Source organism: Eubalaena glacialis, chromosome 7, assembly GCF_028564815.1.
Source record: "Eubalaena glacialis isolate mEubGla1 chromosome 7, mEubGla1.1.hap2.+ XY, whole genome shotgun sequence".
In the NCBI taxonomy this organism is placed as follows: domain Eukaryota; kingdom Metazoa; phylum Chordata; class Mammalia; order Artiodactyla; family Balaenidae; genus Eubalaena; species Eubalaena glacialis.
The window spans coordinates 91,021,718-91,046,121 of record NC_083722.1 but is presented as its reverse complement, the minus strand read 5'-3'; the positions used below and the strand labels follow the sequence as shown (position 1 = coordinate 91,046,121).

The window sequence follows — 24,404 nt, the reverse complement described above, 5'->3', positions numbered from 1 at the left end:
ACAGGTTTTAGACAAATGGTATTAACTCAGAAAGACGTACCAAAATTCTGTCTGTCAGTCAGCATCGGAATAATTGAGTATATTGAGTAATTCCACCTTTGATCAAAAGTTCTACATGAATTATCTCATTTAATATTCCCATAGACTCTTTGACATCACATTCTTTTCATTTCCTTTTTACAGATGAGGAAACTACAGTTCCAGGGGAATAACATGCTGAAGGACATGTGACTAATTAGTGGCAAAACCAGGTTTGAAATCCAGGTCTGTATGTGCTCCAAGGTACAGTGATTGCCATAGAAATGTCCATTTGTCTATTGGGAACGAATCCCATCTTAACGTCTTACATGGACGCTTCTAACAGACTTCCTAGACTGAACCCTGTCTCTCTAATCTGGTAGCTGTGTGACCTTCAGCAAGCCTCTTCTCATTTTGAGCCTCAATTTCCCTAACAGTAAAATGGGGATAATCATCACAGTATCCACCTCATGCATTGTCGTAAAGCTTAGATGTAGAAAAGCTGGTAACGTTCTCAGAGGGGTACCTGACACATAGCGCTCCACAACTTTCAGTTCCTATAGCCATTATTATTCTTTTTCTGTAAGCGCTGTTAGTACAGTAGAGAATTTTTATAGTGTGCTTGTGGCTTTATTATATTGCTTCTCAACCTCATGTGCTTGAGGATTTTGAAGGGAGCAGGACATGGTAATGTGAGCAACAACCATTTTTCCATTAGCTCCTTCTTTACAAAGTAGGCTCAAATAATGCTCGCATACCGATTTGAATTTTACACACTACCCCAGACTTCAGGATGGCTGGTCAGGCATCGTGGGGTATATGTGTTATGGGAGTTTTTTTCTTTTTTTCTTTTTTTTTTGCTACATAGAACATGACATTGTCAATTCGTAACGAAATGAACTAGAGTCAAAGAACATACAGATTAATCAGGAAGGAAATAAACTGACATAAGCCTGTAGTTCTCCACCATATTTAAATATATATCAAATTATCAGCCCTTTATTAGGGCATAATGAACCTAGTAGTTAAAATATTTTCTAAAGTCAGACAGTAGAATTGAGAAGCAGTGACAAAATTTCTATGAGAAAGTTTTGCTGGTTTGATTTGGGGGTGGTTATGAGCCTTCTTTGCAGTAGTGTGAGTGGCTGAGTGTAAGGAGATTGTGACACATTCAGATGACAGCCACCATGTGGATAACAGCGTGTGTGAAGGCGGTGATATCGAAAAGGCAATGTGATTTGCTTTGCATTGGCATTGTCTGCAGTGTCAGTATACAGGTTTTGAAATCTGTTGTCAGGCACTACATAGGGAGATTTCTGTTTAAGTAGAGGGCTCTCAAGGCTGTCTCCTCATTCACCAAATTCCAGGTTGACTTACCCTCCAACTTCCCCCAGCAGATTCCTGCACTGCTGCCTTCTTTAAGTATTTGATTAGCACATCTCAGTTTCAAGAACTATACTAGGAACTGGAGATACACAGCTCAATTACAATACTATTGTTTGGCCCCTGCCTGTGTTTTCAGCCTCTTCTGGCACATGATCTCATTGTTCTTTGAGAAAACCACAGTGGTTTTCTCAAGTTCTTGATCAAAACCCAAGGCTTTTGCCCATGCTGTTCTCTGCCTGGAATGCTCTTCACCCAAGTAGCTTAAGTCACACCTCACATCTCAGACCTCTTGTCACTTCTTCCCAGAAGTTTCAGCTTCCCAGACTGCTTTAGAGTCTTTGTTATCACATCCTCTCCGAGGACTGAATTCCTTTGCTTCAGAACATGTAGTTTCTACTTGAACCATCTGACGTATGATTAGAGTAAGGTCTGTCTCCCCTGCTGGACTGGAGTTTCCGTGAGAGCAAGGGATTAACTGTTCATCATTACGTGACCAAGTGTTTGGCATAATTCCTGGCACATAGTCAATGCTCTGAAAAGAACTGCTGAATGAATAGGTGAGTCTCTCTAGTAGAGAAGATCACAAGTCAACAGAAGATTATAATACATTATGGTAAATTATGATAAATATTATATGGGATATGCCAGGGATGCAGAGGAAGGCATCTATTAGTTTTGGGTGCAGTGGTTTAAGGGAGGACCTCTGGAGTTGGTGATATAACTTGGTTAATGAAGTTGGAGTCAGATGGGGTAGGGAAGGAGTGCTGAGGGCACATTTTAATCAGAGGGATTAATTAGGGTCAAGAGAAGAGTCTACACTGTGGCATTATTAAAATTAGGAAATGGTAACAAAATGATGGATTTGAAATATATGGGATGTGAATGATGATGGTGTGTATGTTGGAAAGGACGCTTTAGTAAGAGTATACCATGGCTGCATAATGGTATCATTCTCCAAGGAAGGGAATACAAGAAATGGGAGGTACTCTGAACTTTTTCTCCCTGTGTTTTTGATGCTATTTCCTATCCATCATTTCTAGCAGTTCTTCATTGGGGGTCTCAGATCTCCTGCTACCATGCCTTGGAAGAAATGATTTAACTTCTCTAAGGTACTAGGTTCTTCCTCTATAAAATGGGGATAATAATAGTACCTGTATTATAAGGCTGCTGTTGTGAGAATTACATAAAGTAATACATGTAATACACAGGGTCTGGCACATAGTAAGGACTCAATAATTATAAACTAGTACAATTATCAGTTTTAAACTAGTACTATAACTAGTGTCCCATAGAGTTGACAAGACCATTGCCAGCTGACATGGACGGACTTAACCTCTCCAATTTGCAGATGAAAGAGAATGAGAATGATATCCAGAAAGAGCCCAAGATGAAAGGTGAACATCATCCGCGAACGCTATGCTGAACACCTACAGCCTGGCTCAGTTTTAGCTGCCTTGAGGACTCCTACTGTGCACTCTCTGCTCTTGGATATGGTGACCCCAGTATATTATCACGATAACTTCCCTTTTCACTTGAGCCACTATTGAGAGGATTGATGAGAACAGGTGCCCAGCATAAAGCAATATTAGTGTGTAGGCACCAAAGGAGATCATGAATGATCATTTCTGAGTTGGCACTAGCCTGCCATTCTAAATCTGAAGAAATGTGATCTTCCTTTGCATGAGTGTCTGTTTAACCACCCAATCATACCAGCCTAAGTAATATTAGCTGACATTGAATTTGAATCCATTAAATTTTACCATTAAGTCTTTTAAATGAAGCAATGATGAAAATACCAAATAGTATCAGGGATTATAAATAAAATAGATGCACTGGGGAAGGTGAGATTTTTCTACCAATGTCCTAGCTCAGTTGGAGATCTTGACTCCATCTGGTCTTGTGTAGTTGGTGTGTGGAATTTCCTTTCTATATCCACCCCACCAATTAAGGACCCTAGGTTCCTTTGATCACTTCCTGGGGTTCACCTATGCAGGGTGGAAGGCTAAGGAGGCCTTAGGACACTAGTGGTTATGACTCCTGTTGAACTAGCAGTGTGCAACATGCTAGCTGCTATTCGTGGATCGTCTCCACTGGAAGGCAACCGAAAGGATATGAAGAGTGCATTGAGCTATTGTGTAAAGTGCTTTCTCCACTGGCAGCTGGAGAGATGGGTCCATAGGTGGTAACACATCTCTCTGGCAGTAGTGACAGATAGCCTTTGCTCGAGTGGACCACATTTTTCCTACTCATGGGGTCCTTCTTTTCTCCCTCCCTGGGCTCATGGCATCCATATTAGTTTGGGGGCAAAAAAAGTCCTAATCCTTCAATTTTCTACCTGAGTTTCTGAATGACTTTTAAACTTAAACACTAAATATTATTTGGGCCTCTATTCTCTGGTCAGTGGGTAATTTATATCTTGCTGTTTGGGCTGGGAGTAGGCCCTCAAAAATTCAAGGAGCTTGAGAGGATGGAAGAATGCATTATTAATTTTTCAAAATAGTACTCATCTGTATAAATTTCTACATGAGCCTCAGAAGGGGACATAAGTTTTACCACTTCCTTAGGTGAAGTTATCAGAATCTTCCGCATAGAAATGGACTGATACCCTCAGCAGCTTCCAGTGCTATTACAGAAGGACAGGGCTATAGATTTTCCTAGAAGTGTGAAATAACTCACCAGGCTTGCTCGTTATTCATATGGACAGCACATTAGTGACACAGGACCCTGAAATCTTGCCTTATCTAGGCTGGAGCCCAGCTAGAGGCATGAGGAGCTGACTCAGATTTAGAACATTTTTTCCCCTTTTTGAAAATAAACAAGAATTGATCAAAGGTGCTCTCATATCAGACAAGAACAGGTCTTTGAAAACACCTGAGCTCTTTGTAGATAAATGGAAATCAATGACTTTGGAGCTGTGTTAGGGAAATTTTCTTATTGATGAATTTGGAATTCTGTGTAACCAAGTACATTCCAACTAGATAACTGACAAAGATTTGGGATGTGCTACATGATAATTACACACACACACAACATACACACCATGACAAATGTTTGTGCAGAGAGTTTTGTATTTCTCAAGTGGCTACAAAGATGGGCTTTACAATGGGACTTACTATATTTAGGTCCAAGTATTTGCACTAAATATACTTTCATATTAGGTTTTCCCCCTGGAAAGGACATCAAAATCCTTAGAGGATTTCTTAGATGATGTCTAGATTCATGACCCAATCCTGTTGAGGAAATCCTGTTGTGAATTATATGTCTAAGAACTATAGCTAAATAAAATCACCGTAAGGAGTTGTAATGCATGCGATTTGTATTTTGCTCCCCAAACATCCAGTCTCATTACAAAATTTCCTATTTATCTTCTTCCCTTTTGCTGAACCAAATAAAGAAAAGTGGCTAACTAATTGAGTTTGTAAGCCATTTATCACTGAGTATGATATATATGTAATTTTCCTCTCCTCCCTCCTTAATACTGGGTATTACTAAACTTTTCATCTCTGCATATATTTGACTGATGAAACATTACATTTCAGGGTTTAATTTACATTTCTTCACTTGAGTGATGTTGAGCACTTTTTCCATGTTTACCAGCCATTCTTTTACTGAAAGAGTGAAGTATTCAAGACACTTTCTTATGCTAAAAAATATAGGTTAAGACCTTTTTCTTATACTGTGACACCATTTTGATTTATTGAGTTTTACATGTTGTGTATCCATAGGCCTGCATGTGCATAGATATTATCTGTAAGGATGCACAGAAATCTGGTAATGACAGTTCCCTCTGGCGATTAAGATGCAAGAGGATTAGTAGGAAAGGGGAGGAGAGGGAGGATTACTCTTATTTTGATCCTTTCTTTGCTGTTTTTGGATACATGTATTTGCATTTACATGAGGTTATTACTTTTATATCAAAGAGCAAATTTTTTCCAACAAATTAATTTGCTTATTAACTTGAGAAGAGTAGGAAAATGACTCTGTGAGCCAGGACCATACATTCCACTGTCTTCAGGGATCAGGTAATTGACATCAATGTGCTAGAGCCAGGTGTATAATAGGGAGTGGTGAGGCCTGTGGGAAAATGGAGCGTCCCATCAAAGAGAAAGCAAAGTCAATTTTCCCATGACTCTGCCAACCTAAGGAATAGGTCTGATGGTAGTTTCTGCCAGTGGGCTGTCAGTTGGAACTTACTGCCTTAAACTAAAAAAAAAAGGGACACCCACTCCTAGAGGTACGGGAATATCTGAAGACTGAATTCCCACTCTCTTTATTCTGACAAGGAACAAACAGAGAGACAGCCCTTTTATTAGACAGTCTAAAAAGCTTTGTCAGTTCTTATATACCCTTCCTCTCATTCCACTTACTAATGTACACTTGGATCCCTTACATACCTGGACAGGAAGAGGTGCCAAGTAGGGGAGCAAAAGAAAATTTACATAAAATCCAGAAATTGTGCCTGAAAATGTCACAATCTTACTAATGATGCTATAAAGGACCTTCCTGTAACAAGAACAGTAAAATCTCCTTTCAGCAATGCCTCATGATGAAGCCAGTTGAGCTCAGCCTTCTGTCTATTAAACAAGCCAGAGTCTGCCTTGAAAGAACAAGGCAAGTTTTAAACAGAGACGGTAATGAAGGAACCATACATAGACAGCTACTGTGGCATGTGGCCCTAATCCACTACAGCAATTCGTTATTTTGGTCTTTTATTATGTGTGGACGACAAGGAACAAACGGCAGAACCAAAATAGGTCATCTTCCCTGTCCCCTAAAATATTAATATGCGTGAATAAAAATAAGGGCTTAAACTTTTCCATACTGTATTTCTCTGGAAGGTCTCTAGATGATTTCCGAACTGCAGTTGAGCCTGACGTGTCCCTGTAATATTATAAATCTCATTACTACCAGGACCTGTTGTGCAGTGTTTGGTCAGCCAGTCTTAGGAAAAACACTGAGCTAGGGGCAAAGGAATTATCAGTTGGTCTTGGAAGACCTAAAAAGCTTTCCTGGAAACAAAAACAAAAACACAGTCCATATAATCTAATACCAGCATGGCCTGAAGTCCATTTCATGGAACATTGGGTCTGCAGGCTATGAATAAGTGTTACATAGGAGAAGCCTCTGTGATCAAAAACGTTTGGGAAATACTGGACTAAAGTTCTATAAGTTTCTTGTCTGCAGAACTTCTCAGAGCCTTTAATATGCTATCCTATTTTAGAAGGCTAAGAAGGGGCTATTATATGCAATATTTCTCATACATACTTCATGCTATTCTACAGAAAACTGTTGCTGAATTTTGAATTTCCTTCAATTCTCAGACCTTTTTCTCTATCATGACTGTCTCTAAGGAATACAATGGTATACGGTCAAGAAAATTTTATTATGTATTTTCCAAAGGAGCAATCTTCAGAAGCAATTTTTATAAAGATTTTGGTACTGGAATCTCAAATAATACAACTTGAAAAAAAAGTCTCAATCTATGAAACACACTTTATTTTGTTAAAATTAGTTATACGCTGTGAGACAATACAAACAAGTTGTTTGGAAAAATGAATGAAGTCATTTTATGGGTAGGTGTTTTAATATTCCTTCTAAGCGTCCATTGTCTTCTCTCTCTCTTTTATCCCTTTCTCTCTGGTTTCTCTTTCCCATGCTCCTTTTTTACATCCCTCTATCTCACTGACTGTGGGTCTCCTTCCCTGTTATTCTGTTTGTTTTCCTGGGTCTGAGTTTTGTGTATCTTTCCTTTTGTCTCTCTTGCTCTTGTCTTGGAAACTAAGTCATGATAAGTCAGGAACAAAATATCCTGATATATCGTGGGGGGGTTTCTTCACGGAAATAGCCAGGAGTATGATGCCTTTTTCATTATATTAACTGTACATTGATGGTTAAAAACAAAATAATCTGGGATTTCTATATCTATCAAACTTAGAAGGTTTTGTGATGTGATCTGGTCTCTTCTTGCTGCTCTCTCTGGCTGGTAATCCAGTCTAAGTAGACAAGAATACCAGGTAAAATTTGCTAGCAATCAGTCATAGAAATAGTCACAAGTTACACTGAATGAGAAGGGAAGGCCTATCAACTTATCATGGAGATTTTTCTTAATTAGATTGATGCTAAAAATCCACAGTGAATTAAGACCTCCTCTACTAAGCAGTAGTTGTAGTGATTTTTTTTTCACATATTTGTCTAAGTTGGATATATACATAAAGTACATGAGAATAAAATCCTAAATAGAGAAAACTGCACGAAAATTTCCCCATCAAACAGTCATTTTATCCCCCCATGCCTTAAACAATGACACTTCAATCTTTCTGCAAAACTGAAACCATTATTTACAAAAATGTTTCTAATTGCTCAATGGCAATGACCTTAGGAAGGGTAATCAAGCAACCATCTCTAAGACACAGAAAGGGAAGCGACAGGTATTGCCCAAAGTACTGAATGTTTCTGCAAGTATCCACATGGCCGGACTTTCTTTCTCTTCTCACCCAGATATTTTGGCATCTGGCAAGAAAGCCTTTAGAATATAACTTGTGTTTATGTTAGATCCTGGTTTGCCTATGTTTGATAAATGGGCGCCTTGGAGTCAGACAGCCCAGGCGGATCTTTTGGCTCTGCCACTACTGGCTATCAGATTTCGAGCAATCTTACAGCCAATCTCTGTGCCTCAGTTTCCTGGCGAGTAAAATGGAAATAATAGAAGGCTACACCTTATGAAGCTGGGGTTAGAATTAAATGAATATACAAACTTGAAGGACTTAGAAAAGTGGTACATGGTAAGCCTTCGAGAAAATGTTAGCCATTATTTTTATTATTGTTATTGTTATTATTGCTGTTTATATTCAATTATTTTTAAAACTTTGAGATTGATACTCTTTTTATGCCACTATAGATCAATTAGAATAATAAAGTATAATTTCACAAGCCCCCTGAAAATTCATTTTCATTTGTCTTACATCATCTGCTTGGAAAAATTCTTCCCTTAAATAAATAATTATGTTTGAGTCATCGTCTTCTTGTGTATGAGTATTTTATTTTAAATATAGTCCCTGGAAAGTAATCGGAGATTACAAAAAGACTGTACATTATATTTTTAGTTGGTCTCAACCAAAGATATTGAGTAAGGTGTCTCCCATCTATTTTGAGTTATAGAAATTAATAAAACACAATATCATGTGAATTCTAGTGTAACAACCTATATTCCCTCAGAGTAGTGCTACGCACACATCCAACAGTATAATGTTTTCTAAAATATTTGCAAATGACTATGCCAAAATTTAAGTTGTTGAGTATGTTTTCTTGGTATTTTCAGTTATTAGGAGACAGAGTATCACTTTTAAACTATCACTTTTAAACTAAAAAGTATCACTTTTAAACAGAGTATCACTTTTAAACTAAGGAGTGGACTTTTAAAGTCCACTCCTTAAAAACCTCTCCAAATATCATGTATTATATTTTTGAATAAGTTGCTAAGATGATACTGCAAAATTTATGTCCCATTTTAAACAATCTGGTCTCAGACTGTGAATCTTAAAACAAACCAAAATAAGCTTTTTAAAAAATCAAGCTGTGCCTCTGTTTTTGGAAACACTATAAAAAGGCAACTGACCTGCCATTTCAGAGAAAAGCAAATAACAGCAACTGGAACACTTACCATGGGAAATGCACGATGTAGAACAAAATATGTTTAGGACAAACGTGATATATGGATTGTCAACTGCTATCACAGAGAGAAACTGGTTTCTATCCATTCTTAAAATGAGAAAGGGAAATGCACGACACATCATAAATGTGCCAAAGTGGAGGCAATAGTTAGATAAATGGTGGTGTATCCACCCCCTGAAATCCTATGTAGTTATTAACAATAATGTTCTTTAAGAGTATGTATTAAGCTGGAAAATGTTCATATTAAAGGGAACAAGCTGTTGATCAGATAGTACTATAACATTTTAGTTCAATAAAATACCTACTTTGTGAGTTTCTCTTTAATGATGGGTTAAACCTCAAAGAACATATACTTATTTTCTTACAAAGCGACGATAATCTCTGAGCAGTAATATTATGGGTGACTTTAATGTATGGATGTACTTCTGTATTCTTCAAAATTCCTATAATGAACATACATTCCTGAAGAAGACTTACCATCATCAATGATATCCAGGGTAAATAGTTTGAAGCAGTTCCCACAAAAGATAGTGGCTAAAATGCCTCTGTATTGAATTAATATGAAACAAAACTTCATAAAATAATGTCTGTTTCTAAGCATTACCCACAATTATTAGTAAGATAGGAAATTGATACCATCATTCAGTGAGCACTTGAGGAGAACCAGACATTACGCAAAGCACATTATACACATGATTTCCTTAGTTCTCACCACAACCCCATGAAGCAGAAACAATTATCATTCCCATTTTACAGATGAGGAAACAGGTTAGGAAGCAAATGTGACTTGCCCAAGGTCATTCTATTAGTAATTGGTACAGCTGGGATTCCACTCATGTCTGCCTAATTTCACAGTTCGTGGTCTTAATAACTACACTGGAATTGTTAATTTATATACCCACTTCATATTTAATTTGCATGTAGAGATGTAGGTCATAAAGAGTTTGATCGAAGTAACACATAGACTTTTCCCACACGTGCCAATGGATTCCAAGATTCTGGAGGAGTAGAATGCTATGGAAATTATAAACAATCAGCATAAGACTATAGAATACTCTATACTTTATTGACTTTTGCTCAGAACACAGACACTAATAGCTCTCCTGCCTAAACCTACCACACCAAAGGGCTCAGAGTTTCCAAAGTCAAACAAACTTGTTCTGAGAGACAAAATGTTACCACTATGTGGCTTAACCTCTCACACAAACTTACAGCCAAATGCCATTTCCCCCTCTGCCAGCATAGACAATGCATTGCCTTTGTGTCTTCCACCCAAATTCTGAAGGCAATTCTATTTCTAGATCATTAGTGATAGAAATGAACTGGAAACAAAATGGAGATTTATAGTTAACAGGCTCAATGCTTTCTTTGGCGGAGACTAGGAGAAATCATCATGGTTTTATAATGTTTATTGGCTTCTAGGGCCAAGAGTTGCTTCCTGTAAGAGGGTGCAATGGCTTTTCTGGTCTAACTGCTTGCCTTCCCTGCAGTGGAATTGCCTTACTATACACCTTACTTATTCTAGATCACCTTCTGTGATCTAGAATAAGTAAATTATCATGGTGCAAGTTTCTCAACCTCAGCTCCACTGACACTGGGGGTGGGATAATACTCTGCTGTGGGAGCTGTCCTGTGCATTGTAGGACGGTTAGCAGCTTTTCTGGCTTCTATACACCTGACACCAGGAGAACCCCTCTAGTCGCAGACACTAATGTCTACACCAAATGGCCCCTGAGAATTGGCCTGATTGAGAACCACTGATCACAGTGTATTCTTAAACCTGGATTTTTCACATCATTTTAAAAATAGCTTGACCTTCCCATGGTACAGAGTGCCCTATGAGCTTGTCCCTCTGGGTGTGGTTGACTGGGCAAAGATTGACAGATGACCCAAGCTGGGTCAATCACATTCAGTCTTTTTGGAGAAGGCATTTAAGACACAGGAAGTGAGTCAAGTATACTTGGGCTATACCATGATGCTGAGTGGGATCAGAGTCGGTACCACAGAAATAAAAGCTTCACACAAATCCCTAAGTTGTGGGAGAGCAAAAGTTAAAATCCTTGAAGAGGGAACCAATCTACAGAGAGGAGAATGAGGGAAAGAAAGAACAAAAACAAAGAAAACAAGAATGGCAGCTGCCTAAATAGTTTATGAATCCTATGAAGTTTGGCTGAATTTCCTGTAACTGGGTTTCCCAGGATTCCTCTATTTTCTTAAAAAAAATAACTTCCCCTTTATTGGTCTAGCTTGTGTGTGTTTCCTTTCTAATCACCTCATAATTCATAATGAAAATACATAACATGAGTCAATCTAGAAGGTGTCCTTCCCCCTCTGTATCTAGAGGTAGGATCATGGACCCTAAGTCAAGAGATTTAGGTTCTAATTCCTGCTTTGTGACCTGAGCAAGTGAGTCACTTCTCTGAGTCCTGATTTTCTTACGAAGAATTTGAAGACCAGCTCACATCTGGCTCTAAAATTATGAAAGATAAAGATGAGGAAAGATATTTGTGATCCCTTTGAACTTTGGACTCTCCGTTTGACAGGCATATAAAATTGTTTAAAGATGGTGGTCAAGACTTGGAATTAGAGTCAGTTACTTTCATCTCAAGAGTTAGTAGAGCTACAACTTATCAATCATGGGACCAATGGAATAGTGATTAACCCTTCTAAGCCTCAGTTTCCTTCATGTTTAAAATGGGAGGGAAAGTGTATCTGCCCCAGGGGTCCCCGTCTCTAGGTTTTCAAGCCCTTTTCATCCACTCCCATGCTGAACAGATAGGGTTGACTTATATAACCAATATGATATTGTGAAAACAATGAAGGATAACTTCTGAGCCTCTATCATAAAAGAAAAGGTCACTGTGGCTTCTACATTGTTCTCTTGGATCACTCACTCTGGGGGAAGCTGCTGCCATGTTGTGAGGACACCCAGCTCCTTTGGAGAGGTCCATGTGGCAGGGAGCAGAGGCCACCTGCCAACAGTTCTGTGAATGAGCCATTTTAAAAACACCCTCCAGCATCAGTCAAGCCTTCAGATCTTGACTGAAACCACAGAAGGGACCCTAAGCCAAAACCATCCAGCTAAGCTAAATTCCTGATCCATGGAAACTGTGAGACAATGTTTGCCTTTTAAAGCTGCTAACTTTTGGGGGGAGGGCATAAATTGTTACATAGCAATAGATAACAAAGATGGGGGTGTTGGGATGAGTAAATAAAATAACGCATTAGAAATGTTTAGGACAGGGTTTGGTACATGGTGAACTCTCAGGGCACTTCTATCTGTTCATGAATGTATGTGAACCCCTAGAGCAGTGCCTGGCCTATAGTAAATGCTCATTAAATATGTGTTGAATGAATGTTAGGTATTATTTTTTTTACTACCATTATCATCATCATCATAATCATACGTAACCTCGATCCAAAATCAATTCCCAAATGAGTTGGACCCTCAAAATTATAGACTTGAAAAGATTCCTTTACCTTATCTTCTCTACACAATGGTCAACCAACAGCTATTTGAAAATGCCAAAGCCAGAGAAACAAGAATTCAAACTCTATGCGGAGGGCTGGCATTTGTCTAACTTTGCAGCACTTTGGATGCACCTTCTTCATTACCCTGAACCATATTTAGATGAAACAAAGCATATATGTTATGCACAGTAACGACGCAGATGAACTCCTAGAGAGAGGGGTAAAGCCAGCTACTTACCATCGACACAGGAAGGTCGGTTTCTTGTCGTTCCAGCCACTTTGCCGGGTAGACAGGAACACTTGACTGTTTGTGATCGCTCCTCAATGCGGTTCTTATTACAACATCTGTGCGCAGCGATCACTTCACATGTCCCTCCTTCTGGCAAGACAGAAAGAATCAGGACACTGATTAGAAATAATTCAGTGGGCATTCAGGCATGTGAGGGTATGTGCGAAGGGGCTGGGGAAAGTGAGAGAAGTAAAAGGAAGAGTTTCTATGAGGTACAGTTACTGTGGGATTCTCTCCCATAACATGTATATATACATGCATACAAGATTATGTACAAGGGATGTCTCATCTTGGAGAAGACAAGCATCACAGCAGGACTCTTTAAATGCAACAAAGAGCACCAGTGAAGAGCCCTCAAGAGGCAACACTTCCCGGCTGTATGTACGGAGAGGCAGCGGAGTAGCGAATGCCTGGAGCTAACACAAAATAAAGATGCTACCAGATTTAAATGCATTATATTTGGGGAGCTCACCCCTGTGTTATCTTTGCATTTAGAATTCTCTGTGCTCCTACTAATGATAAGCAACAGACACTCCAGTGGTACAGAACCTGCAGTGGCAAGAAAACTGCCCAGAAATGAGCTCTCCTTCCCAGCCCCTGCTCCTCTCTAGGGGGATGAATAGAAAATCTAGTTGTGCAGTCATTTCCCCAGTCCAGATCTCACCCAAAAGTGATAGAAAAGATCACTGGAGAACATCATCATGTGCTTTAGATGGAATCTCAAATTACAGACCGAGGCATATGGCTTCACTTAATCGTTACAGGTCAGCCATGCATTCGTCAGAATTTAGTGGCAACTTAGGGTATGCCACTGTCTGCTAGGTTCTTAACAGGTGCTCTACCGGGTGTGTCAAATGTCACTGAGATTCAGCTGGATCTTTCCAGCCCACAGGACACCAGCTAAGCCAGTTCTCCAGGGACACAAAAGATACTCCAAGTGATCAGAAACCAGGAATTAACTTTCCTAACATCAAGTTTTGCATTCAGGAAGGATGTTTTTCATTTGACAAGAATGGATCCATAACATTTAGGACCCTTGGCATTTAGGATTCAGTTGGCAGTAATTCCTCAAGCGTTTATGAAGCAACCACTGTCTACAAATTACTATAAGGGATGTGTGTCCAGCCTGTACATGGCGAGCACTTAGGAAACATTGAAAAAAAGGAGCAGAGGAAGGGAAGACAGGAGGGAGGGAAGAATTTAAACACAACACCATCCTATCCTGGGGCACTGGTCTCCTTGCAGGCTATTGGCTGAACATGGCAAGCATGATCCCTTTTGAGGGATGCTCTGAAGAACAGTCTCGACAAGCTGAAGTAGGTACCACCTAGGACAGTCTTCTAGTGGATCTCTGGCTCATTCTCACCTCTTCCATATCTTTTCCCAAATGTTATTTTATCGGAGGCACATTTGACCACCCTATTGAAGTCATAATTCCCTTAGCCAGCACGCATGATCTCACTTTGCTCTGCACCATCCCCCGTCCCACACCCCACCACCAGGGTACCTGTAACTTTCAAATACAGCATACAATTTATTTATTTATTGTACTTATCGTGTGTTCCCCACTGGAATGTAATTTCCTCAAGGACAGGTATTTGTATTGTTTTCCATTAAACATTGTATTATTATTAGAATTTCAAAAGTACTTTTAGTACATATTTCATTTAAATGGCAAAATTGTTCAAAGATGGAAATAGGACGATTGTTATCTGTACTTTTTAGTGAGGATGCAGACTTAAAGCAGCCAAATGACATAGCCATAAAACTAATGGTGATAATAATAGTATTATAGGGGTTAACCATTTATTGACTCTTTACTATGTAACTGACATCATGGTAGATACTGTAAAAACCTTCAATTTACTATATGCTCTCGAAAGCCCAATGAGCTTATGATTACCTTTTACAGAGGAGGCAACTGAGATCGAGAGCAGCTTAAACACTTGCTCACATTTTACTTAGCAAGTACCTGGCAGCATCCGGACCAGAATTCAGATCCTCTGACCCCATATATATGTTCTTTCCCCAGTCCCACCCTGGCACCCATACTGCCATTCCTCTGAAAAGGGACTGGGAATTGACAAGTGCTCCATTTTCATTAAAACCTTGTAAATAAAGTCAATGACCCCAGACCACATCTTCCCCAGGCTCACGGATGATGGATTTGCACACTGGAAGCCAGGGGTGTCGCTCTAAATAACAAGCTCATCTGGTTTTGACAAGTTGAACTATGGCTCCAATTACACCTGCTGCTCAGGTACACCAATGCGGAGCCCAGAACCAGGTCTCAGAGGACCACAGGACCCTGCCATTTAGAAAGTCTGATTGGCCCTGTCATACCCAAATCTCCTGATTCCCAAGGTTTACGCTTGTGACTGACCTACCCATAGTCAATCAGAGAAATTTAACCTCTCAATCTATTCTAACTACGAAAGCCTGGTCCACTGACTTGTAATGACAAAAAGAAAATTAGATCTTTGATAGGAAAAGGCTCACATCTGCAGTCCTTTGATCAGAAGTCTTCAAGTTATGCCTAGTGGGGCTTCATAGATTATCTGAGGGGGCTCAGTTATATCACTGGAGGAAAGGAGAAAGCAACTCTAGATACTTTATTTTTAATATTCAGTATAGTACTTCAATGTTTTATTTAAATGTTTATTTTAACATTCAGTGTAATCCTTCAAAGGAGTTCCTCTGCTAAGGAAAAAGTGAAAACAACTGTACTTTGCTGATGATCAGGTCTAAAGCTAAAATCAAATGATACGTATTTATTGGATAGATGGATGATGGAACCAGATGAAAAATGAATTACAAATCTGTCATGGATTATTGCACAATCATTTAACATGGAACTTACAGTTTTTCGAGAAGCTTAGATGTCTTTGCTATGGTAGTGTATAGCAAGCTGGTAAGATATACTCCCCCTTTCCAATTTCTATGTGTTTTTTAATTTCTTGGCTATATCAGAAGCCCACATTTATTTGGTCCACCCAGGACATAGTGAGAGGCTGATCAAATTCTGTGAAAAGAAATACATTTCTGGACTTCTATAATAACCACAGGGATAAAACTTTTCAAGACTCTCTGGAACTGACTATAGTCTTATTTACCTATTGGCCTCATCAGCTGGCTGCTTCAAAAAGGAGACTGGAAATCAAAATTTTCCCAGCTTTGGCCCCCACGAAAGGAAAGAGTTAGGTTTGTCATAACCCTTTCTGGGAACTAGAAAATTGTTCTTTTAAATCTATTTTATCTGCATTTTAAGAATTACCTAGTGAACTGTCCTTTCAAAACTAACTGCCAAGGTTATTGCAGAATCATAATGATAATATTTGTCATGTAAGTGTCTTTCAGTCTTTGGCGCCAATGCCAGTCCATTCTAAATTTTATCTCAATCCAAGTCAAAATGATTTCAAGATGATCTATGGCCTCTCAAAGCAAAGTCATTTAAGTGCTCAGAAAATTGAGCTTTCCTTTCTTGCTTATGGATTTCTGGAAACTCGCTTCTTTTCTGGATTTCACTCAGCATCTGTAGATCCAGCAAAGAAGACAGGTGAAGTAACCTACTAGCTAATGGCAGAGAATGTGTCACAAACATAAGCCAGTGTGGAATTTGTCTGTACTATTCAGACTTTCTAGGTTGTTGCTTGTATCACCACTTTGTCTATAGAAAACACACCTAAGATGAAATATAAGAAATTAGTCTTCTACCCTAAATCTAGCATTGTAAGGGGTCGCATTGTTCTTCCAGATTAGAAGGTAAATACAGTAATTATATGACTAATACAGGCCAATCTGAAAAAGTTACATGTGTTAGATGGACATCAATTTCCTACTTCTTCCTCCACGCAAATTTTTAAAACAGTGGCATTGCTTCCCGCTCCCCTTGCCCATGTTCCCCAGATGGCAATGGGAGAGTCCCCCGCAGGGAAGCTCCCCCGGGCAGCTCTCCACTTCCCCTATCTGCTCTTTCTTTTGGATTTGTCAGCGCTCTGAGTACACTATCAAAACCGATTTTTAACAGGAAGAGAAAGGTCTTACTACCCAAAAAGAAAAAAAAAAAGACAGCATTTCAAGATTATTTCTGGCAGCAGCAACGCTCTCTGAGCTGGAGAAGTTAAAAAAAAATGCCAAGTCCAATATGCTCCCAGCAATGATCCCTCTTTCCCAATTCAATGCATCACTATCTTGCCCTGTACAAGTGAGGAAACACAAGAAGATGAATTGCTAAGGATAATATTTCTTTTAAAACAGAGTTCCCACAGATGACAATTACATGTCATGATGGAAAGGGAGGATGAGATTAGGAATGACTGGCAGGCAGATGGCTAAAAACTTGAAGGTTGGCATCCTAAAACAGTTTGCCCCCAGAATGGACATCTAATAGAAATAGCTTATACCAACCTACCTGATTGCTCTGAGCTATAAACTGGGTCAACCATTTAAAAATGGGCACTTGTGGGAGATTGCTAAGGTCTAATCCTTTTAATCTGCCAGGGAATTTGACGTCCAGTAGTATATTTTGGTGTTGATGGTTTCATGTCCATGACCAAGCATAGCCAATCAATTGGAAATGATCACAACGCCAAGTTTTCTGGGAAAGAAGATGCTGGGTGAGATTATAAAGTTGAAATGGAAGAGAATTATCTTTTTTTTTTTTTTTTTTAAACTTAAGTCTAAACTCTGTATTTTGGGGGGAGGTGGGGTCCCTGTATTCACTATTCAACTCTTCTTCAGGTGGTCTCCTTGAATCAGATTGTAAGTTAGATCTCCCTGCTATATGATCCTACAATCTCACATAATTATCCCATAATAATATTCACAATGCATTATTTTGGCATTTTTAAAGAATATTTCACTTTTCTTATCTCTACAAGAACAGCAAGTTTTCTGTTTCATTACTCTATTACTGAGCCCATGTCTGGCCTATAGATATTTGTTGAATGAAACTCTTCCCCAAAGACTAGCTTTTGCCCCCGAATGTATGCTCACTTAAGTAAGCCAGACTTTTCTTTTATAGCGTGTCTCCTAATTGGAATGATTGGTTTACTAACTGTCCATCTTGTTGGGGTGGACACTCTTGTGATGGCAGGGACCACATCTTGTTTACTTCTTTATCCCTAGTGCCTGGCGTAACAGTTGACATTCACACATTCGCTAAATTACTGAATAATTAAATGACTGAATGAGGGATAGAAGGAATAAAGGGAAGAAGCAGAGGAGGGAAGAAGGAAGGGAAGGAGGGAGATGGGAGAATGAAAGAGGAAGAAAGGAAGAAAAAGAAGAGAAGAAAGACTGACTATAAATTAATCTTCTTTGGGGCACTTTTCCTGAGTATCCATTATGTGATCTTTTCAGAAAATAAACTTGAATGATAAATGTAACTTTTGCAAAGAAGTGACCTTCTAATACACCTTCCAGAAAAATCAACTTGGAACTCTGGTGTGGGGGAGAGCCAAACTGTACAAAGGAAAAGCTTTTCATTCTAAGTGAAATGACTGGAAAATGAAATAGCAATTAAGAGTAACCATAAGAAAACTTCAGTCCTCGTTAATAGTTAAGCCAGGATATATCTGCTTATAGTCAAAGCCGACTTTTAGAGGACATGAATAAAATGTGATTAAGGAATGTTAAGATTGACATGATAATACGGATCCTTGCCTTTTCACTTTATTGCAAATGGTTCCTTTCTTTAAAAGCTGTTCAGTGTAAGAAAAAGCACAGGTTCTTTGAGATTCACTTTTGTAGGACTTCTTGATCAAGGCCTTATAAATAGCTCTCTTGGAATCTATTGTAGCGGATGTCAGAAATGCATATTTAGGACTGTGTTAAAAATGCTTTATTGACCCACTGGAGCTCCAAGTGTCTTTGTAAATCATTGACAAGAGAGACACTGATGGATCTTTAAGCATGTCTTGGTCAAGGAGGGCAAAATGGCCGCTTGATTTTTTTACGTTTGAGATTAAACAAATTACCATCTCCTCTGTCCCAGGGTTCTGGGGTATATTCAGGAGAGACAAATGTAGGAAAAAGAAACAAATTCTGGGGCAGACAACCATGTTTTGGGCAGTATAGCATAATGAATAAAATAAAATATTGTAGAATCAGGGCCCCAAAGTTCAAGTCCTAAATCAGCTTCCTGTTTTTCTCCATTCTATGTCTCAAGGTTCTCCTCTGTAAAATGTGGATAATAATAGCATTAACTTATTAGGGTTGTTTTGAGGACTAAATGGGTATGAGAAATAAATAAGTACAGACAAACTGATTATAATAATACTTGGCTCAAAGTAGGCACTAAACTATATTCTGCTGTTAGTAATACTATTGGGATCATTATCTTTGACTAGATCAGAATTATTTGTGGAAACATATTGGACTCTTCGAAAGTTTTTCCCTCTTTTGACCAACATGGACCATTCCCCACACCCATCTCCTTACTCTTTCCCCAGGCCAGTGGTGGGGGAACAACATTTAGACCTCACCAGTCCCTTGAGATAAGATTGTTAAAGGTACTGTATACTACAGTAAACTCAACAAGCATCCCTTAGATTTCCCCTTTATAGTTTTTAAAGAAGAAAATGGCTCAAACATTGGATAGGTTCAAACTCCTACTGTAGAAATCATTTTTAATAACTGCTCTAACAACATGGAAATATATTTTACTCAAATATACCAATGAGGTTACAAGAAGAACATTCTTGAATCTTTACTGATCTTTATATACTACAGAACTTTTACTTGTTTCCGGGCAGGATGCCTTGGATGGCATTAGGGAGGGGAACCCAAGTAATGGTTTGGGTATCAGACTGGCATTGTGCTATTCTCAGATCTGCCGGAGAATTTGTGTTAAAATAAGGCTGAAAATGTAACATCTCCTCCTGTGTATTTTTTGCCCCCAAATTTGTTTGCCTGATTTGGATCTGCTGTCAATCCATTGCAAATTAATGCAATCATTGAAACAGCTTATTGCTCAGTAGGGAAAGCCACTGAAAGGCTGGGTGGGACATTCACCCTGGATGTTGATGTAAGTTTCTGGTAACTAAATCACAGTATCAGTGCCCTTCAGCTTCCCTGGGTTATGATCTCAAATAAATTAATCAAATTCTATTATGGTGATTAGGGAAAGAGTTGGAATGAAATAAGGCTTAGAAAGATAGCTATGTCCACTCTTCCCCTTTAAGGTGCAACATTCTCAATCTAAATCCTGTTAGGATTTCTCCCAACTCTATCCTTACACCGACATCACTCATCCAGCTGGGTGATAGATTATCAGGTTTTCCTTTTCTATTGCTAGCCTTCAAGGCTGAGAGCACTATGCAAACAGCTTCTTGAAAAGAAACAGGCAACCCTGTTTTACAGAAGCCACACCTCTACGTATATTAATTTCTTTAAAATTACCTGAAATACTGACATGAAAGGTTGATTATATTAATATATAAATGTTATTTGAAATAATCAACATCATTTGAGTTACTAGCTGGGTGACTTGGAGCAAGATGTAACCTCTAAGCCCTGGTCCCTTGTAAGTAAGATGCCAAACTTAAGGAATGTTGTGAGGATTAGAGATTGTGTCTCAACAGTAATTAATACACTGAGCAGCACACAGTAGGTCTGCTATAAATAAGAGCTGACATTCTTCTTATTGTTAACCTAAAAAATGAAACCCAGTTTCAAAGACAATACTGGAGACAGTTATATCTGACATGAGTTTTGATGGAAGCACAGAATTCTGAAAGGCTGGAAAATGGAGGCATTTACTTTTCAAACTCCAAGACCCCCCCCGTCAAATGTCTGAACTGTTTGTGCAATGATGGGTGGTCGAACGTGCTTTCTCCTTTGCATCCCTGCCTCATCTACTCTTATGTCTTTATTCATTTTTACTCTGTTTCTTCCTGATATTTATTTAATGGCATACAAGCAGTAATACACTCTGAAAAGGAAGCCCAATAATAATTATAAACTTTAAAAAATTCTCTTAAAATGAGATTGTTCTATTATCTTGCATGGGTAAGTGTAATGGATGTTAAAATGAACATGGGTGGTGATGATACACCATATCCTTTATTGAAACGTGAATGGACAGCAGGCAATGTGATGACTCGAAATCCATCACCTCTAAACAATAACTATTTTATGACATTTTTTTCCTCCAGCTAAACAAAAATACATGCTATGGAACAACATTCTGGAGTTGGCTTAGAAGCAAAGACAAGAAGATCAAGATACAATTTGAGATAATCTAGGGAGAAATGACTGTGAAATACTATCCCCTGAAAGAAACATTTTCACTTTAGGTTCTGATGATCCCTGGTGGGTCCTCTTGCTGAGTCTTAAATTGATCTTAAATTCTAAGTCCTTACTTTGGTACCCACAGGAGAACCACATGAAAATCCATAGATATTAGCTTTTACTTCCATCTATGGTCTAATTACTCTCAAACTCCTAAGTGAGTTATCAAGTGTTATGGAAATCTGTTATACAAACACTAAAATTAGCATTTTGCTTGTGTCTATTGAATTCTATTATTAAGGGTTTTGTAAGGCAGTAGTCTCTACGATATCAATGGCTGGGACTTTTCTAAGTCCTAGAGGATCCATGTGTGGTAGGATGATTAAGAGCATAGCATTTGAGATTGGATTTTGTAGCCATACTGGCTGGATTTAAATGCTGCCTGCACCCTTTGTGAGCTGTATTATCTCAGGAAAAACATTTAAGTTTTCTATTCTTAGCTTCCTCATCTGTAAAATGGGGAAAATAATACTTTCATGATTAGGTTGTTGTAAGGATCAATGAGTAAACACTTGGAGTGCACTTAGAACAGTGCCTGAAGTATAAGAACAAGGCAAGTGTTTGCTATTAAGAGTCTTGCTATTATTAATTTTAGCTATTGTGGCCATTAGGGCTTCTCAATGACTATCTCTGGCTCTCTTCCTCTGGACTTATGGTAGTTCCTAGTTCCCCTGTGGGAGGTGGGTCCATATGACTATTTCTGTGTTAAAGGAAGTGATGTGTGACTTACATACTAAGCTTTTAATTCCTTATGGAAGATTCTCCAGGGCTCTCTTCCTGCTGGTGTGGTAACCAGAAGTATTTTAGATCAGGGATCAGCAAACTTTTTCTATAAAGGTCTAGGTAGAAAATATTTTTGGTTTTGTTGGTCATCTGATCTCTGTGGCAACTACCAAACTCTGCTATTGGAATATGAAAGCAACCACAAACAATACATAAACAAAAGTGTGAGTGTATGCCAATAAAATACTATGTATGGAAACTGAAACTTGAATTTCATGTAATTTTTAGGTGTCACAAATATTCTCCTTTTGATTTTTTCCCAGCCTTTGAAAAACATAAAGATCATTCTTAGCTCATGAGCTATAATAAACAAATGGCGAGCCAGATTTGGCCTATGGACCATAGTATGCCCACCCCTATTTTGGTTATTGACTGCTCCAGCAGTTCTAGTTCCTGGGTAACTCCTCCAAACACAACCCCTCTGATGAACCACAGTGGGCATGTTGCTTGATCAAGAAATAAACCTTCATTGTTTTAAGCCAATGAGAGTTGGGGCTGGTTTGTTATCGCAGCTTAATACAGCCTAATCTGACTAATATATTATTCTTTAAGATGATGAGAATAAAAGAGGTATATTATCCCCTCAAGAGTGCTTAAATAGGTTCCATAAATATGTTTAACAATAACTAGGGTGGAACGATTCCAAGGCTTTTACCCGGGAAGTATAGTCTTTCAAATCGATGCCTTCCATGAAGAACTGGAATGAGATACAGCTGCTCAGCTTCCTCCTCTGTGCAAACACATCATCCAAGCCAAGGATCTGGCCCTTGTCATCTGGGTGTTTTATTGGTTTAGCTGAGAGGTAATCATGAAAGTATATATTTCTTTATATCATGAGATAGTGCCTCTCCTCCACAGCCACAGAGATCAGAAAACACACATTTAGGGGAAAGAAGGCAAACAGAAACCGTGATTTGTGTTACACATTGTAGAAGTCATTAACTATGACTCAGGTAGAAAAACTTATTACTTCTCTTTTTGACAGTGATGACAATTTAATAGTATTTGACTCTACCGAGTTACATAAAGCGTCCGGAGGCATTGAAAAGGACTGTTTATCAAGATGATAAACAAGGTTTCATTTCCTTCCTGTCTGCATGGATGTGATCAGAAGTCTAAGGCCATCCGAAATCACTTAGTCTGGCCACCAGGCAGACGTTAAGCTACTTGGGACCATCTGCACTTGAAATGAGCTTCACTTAATGGACCTGCTGGATCAGGTCAGCACTAAGGAAGGAATGTTTGCATGAGTACATGAGCACTGGGGCATTCAGTGTGGACTTGGGGGCTGAGGGAAGGGTATTAGTCCTACTAAAACCCTGCTCTCTGGGAATCTCATACTCACTAATTTCAAAACATACAGCCAGTTTTGCCTTCTGATTTGGGTAAATCAGGCTGGATAAATTCTCAGCATGCTGGGAATAGAATGAATTTGTATGGGTGAGTATAATAAAAAACACTTACAAAATAAGTGTTTGTTCTTAGTATTGTTATCATTATTATTAACTGTGGGAGTCATTAATGCCATTAGTCAATTCTACTCTGTAGTAGTTCTCTATTCTTTTTACCTGCCCAGCAAACACTCCCACTTCTCCTGGTGACTGCTTCCTTGTTTCCCTTATGGAGCCAATGGCCTTGTTGCCCATTCTCAGCTCATGGGGTTTTGAAGTTGTTGGTTCTACCCCTGATCCAGAAGAGGGCACAAGACTCAAGACTAGCTTAGTGGATTATGCACTCTCTAGGGACCAAGCGAGTGTTACAAGGGCTGGTATCTAGCTCAAGCTGTACACAGTGAGATCCAATAGTAAAACATTTATTCTTGGGAAAATATAGTTTTTTTTCTACAAGTGTTTCTGATGAAAAGATATAAATCTGGAGCTTGCCACTATCTTAGCACCATGACAGAAAAGTGTACAAATGAATGGAATCAACAAAGAGGGAAGCCAAGTGGAAAAGCGGAGTGCTTCCTGCCATGATTGTTAGTGCTATTTGATATAGCTGTACCTGAAGCTGGTAGCTGAACTTTAGCCAAAAAACACTTTATTTTAAAATTGAGTTTGAATTATTTTTTCTACTAATTGCAATAAAGAGTCATGAAGTACAGTTATACTAAAGGCATGAAGAAGATTTTCTGCAATTATCTTTTCTTCTTTTCTACAAATTTTATTATATGGAGGACCCTATGGTAGGTACCAAAATTAAACCAGATATCACCCTATCTAAATGCCACCTCCTGAGGGAAACCTTCTCTGACTTCCCTTATTAGGTCACTCACATCTCCTCCCTCCCATTCCAGACTCTCAGAGCACTGTGACCTTTTCCACTTCAGCACATCCACAACTGAAAGTTTACATGTGTTTGTTAAATACTTTTTATCATTGTCTACTTCCTCTAATAAGTAAAAAGCCCTGTGAGGCAAGGACCATATCTGTTGTCAAAGACCATGTTATCCTGAGTACCCCGCACAAGAACTAACTGGGGAAAACAATGTTGC

At 38.8% G+C, this 24,404-nt stretch overlaps 1 protein-coding gene across 1 annotated transcript in view; it reads right to left on the bottom strand.

The window, feature by feature from the left end:
• Positions 1 to 24,404, bottom strand: part of TAFA1 (TAFA chemokine like family member 1) — a 617,163-nt gene that overhangs the window by 95,479 nt on the left and 497,280 nt on the right. Inside the window, exon 3 of the mRNA XM_061195514.1 lies at positions 12,785 to 12,925. Within this exon, the coding sequence (XP_061051497.1) occupies positions 12,785 to 12,925 (141 nt within the window). The remainder of the gene's footprint in view (positions 1 to 12,784; positions 12,926 to 24,404) is intronic.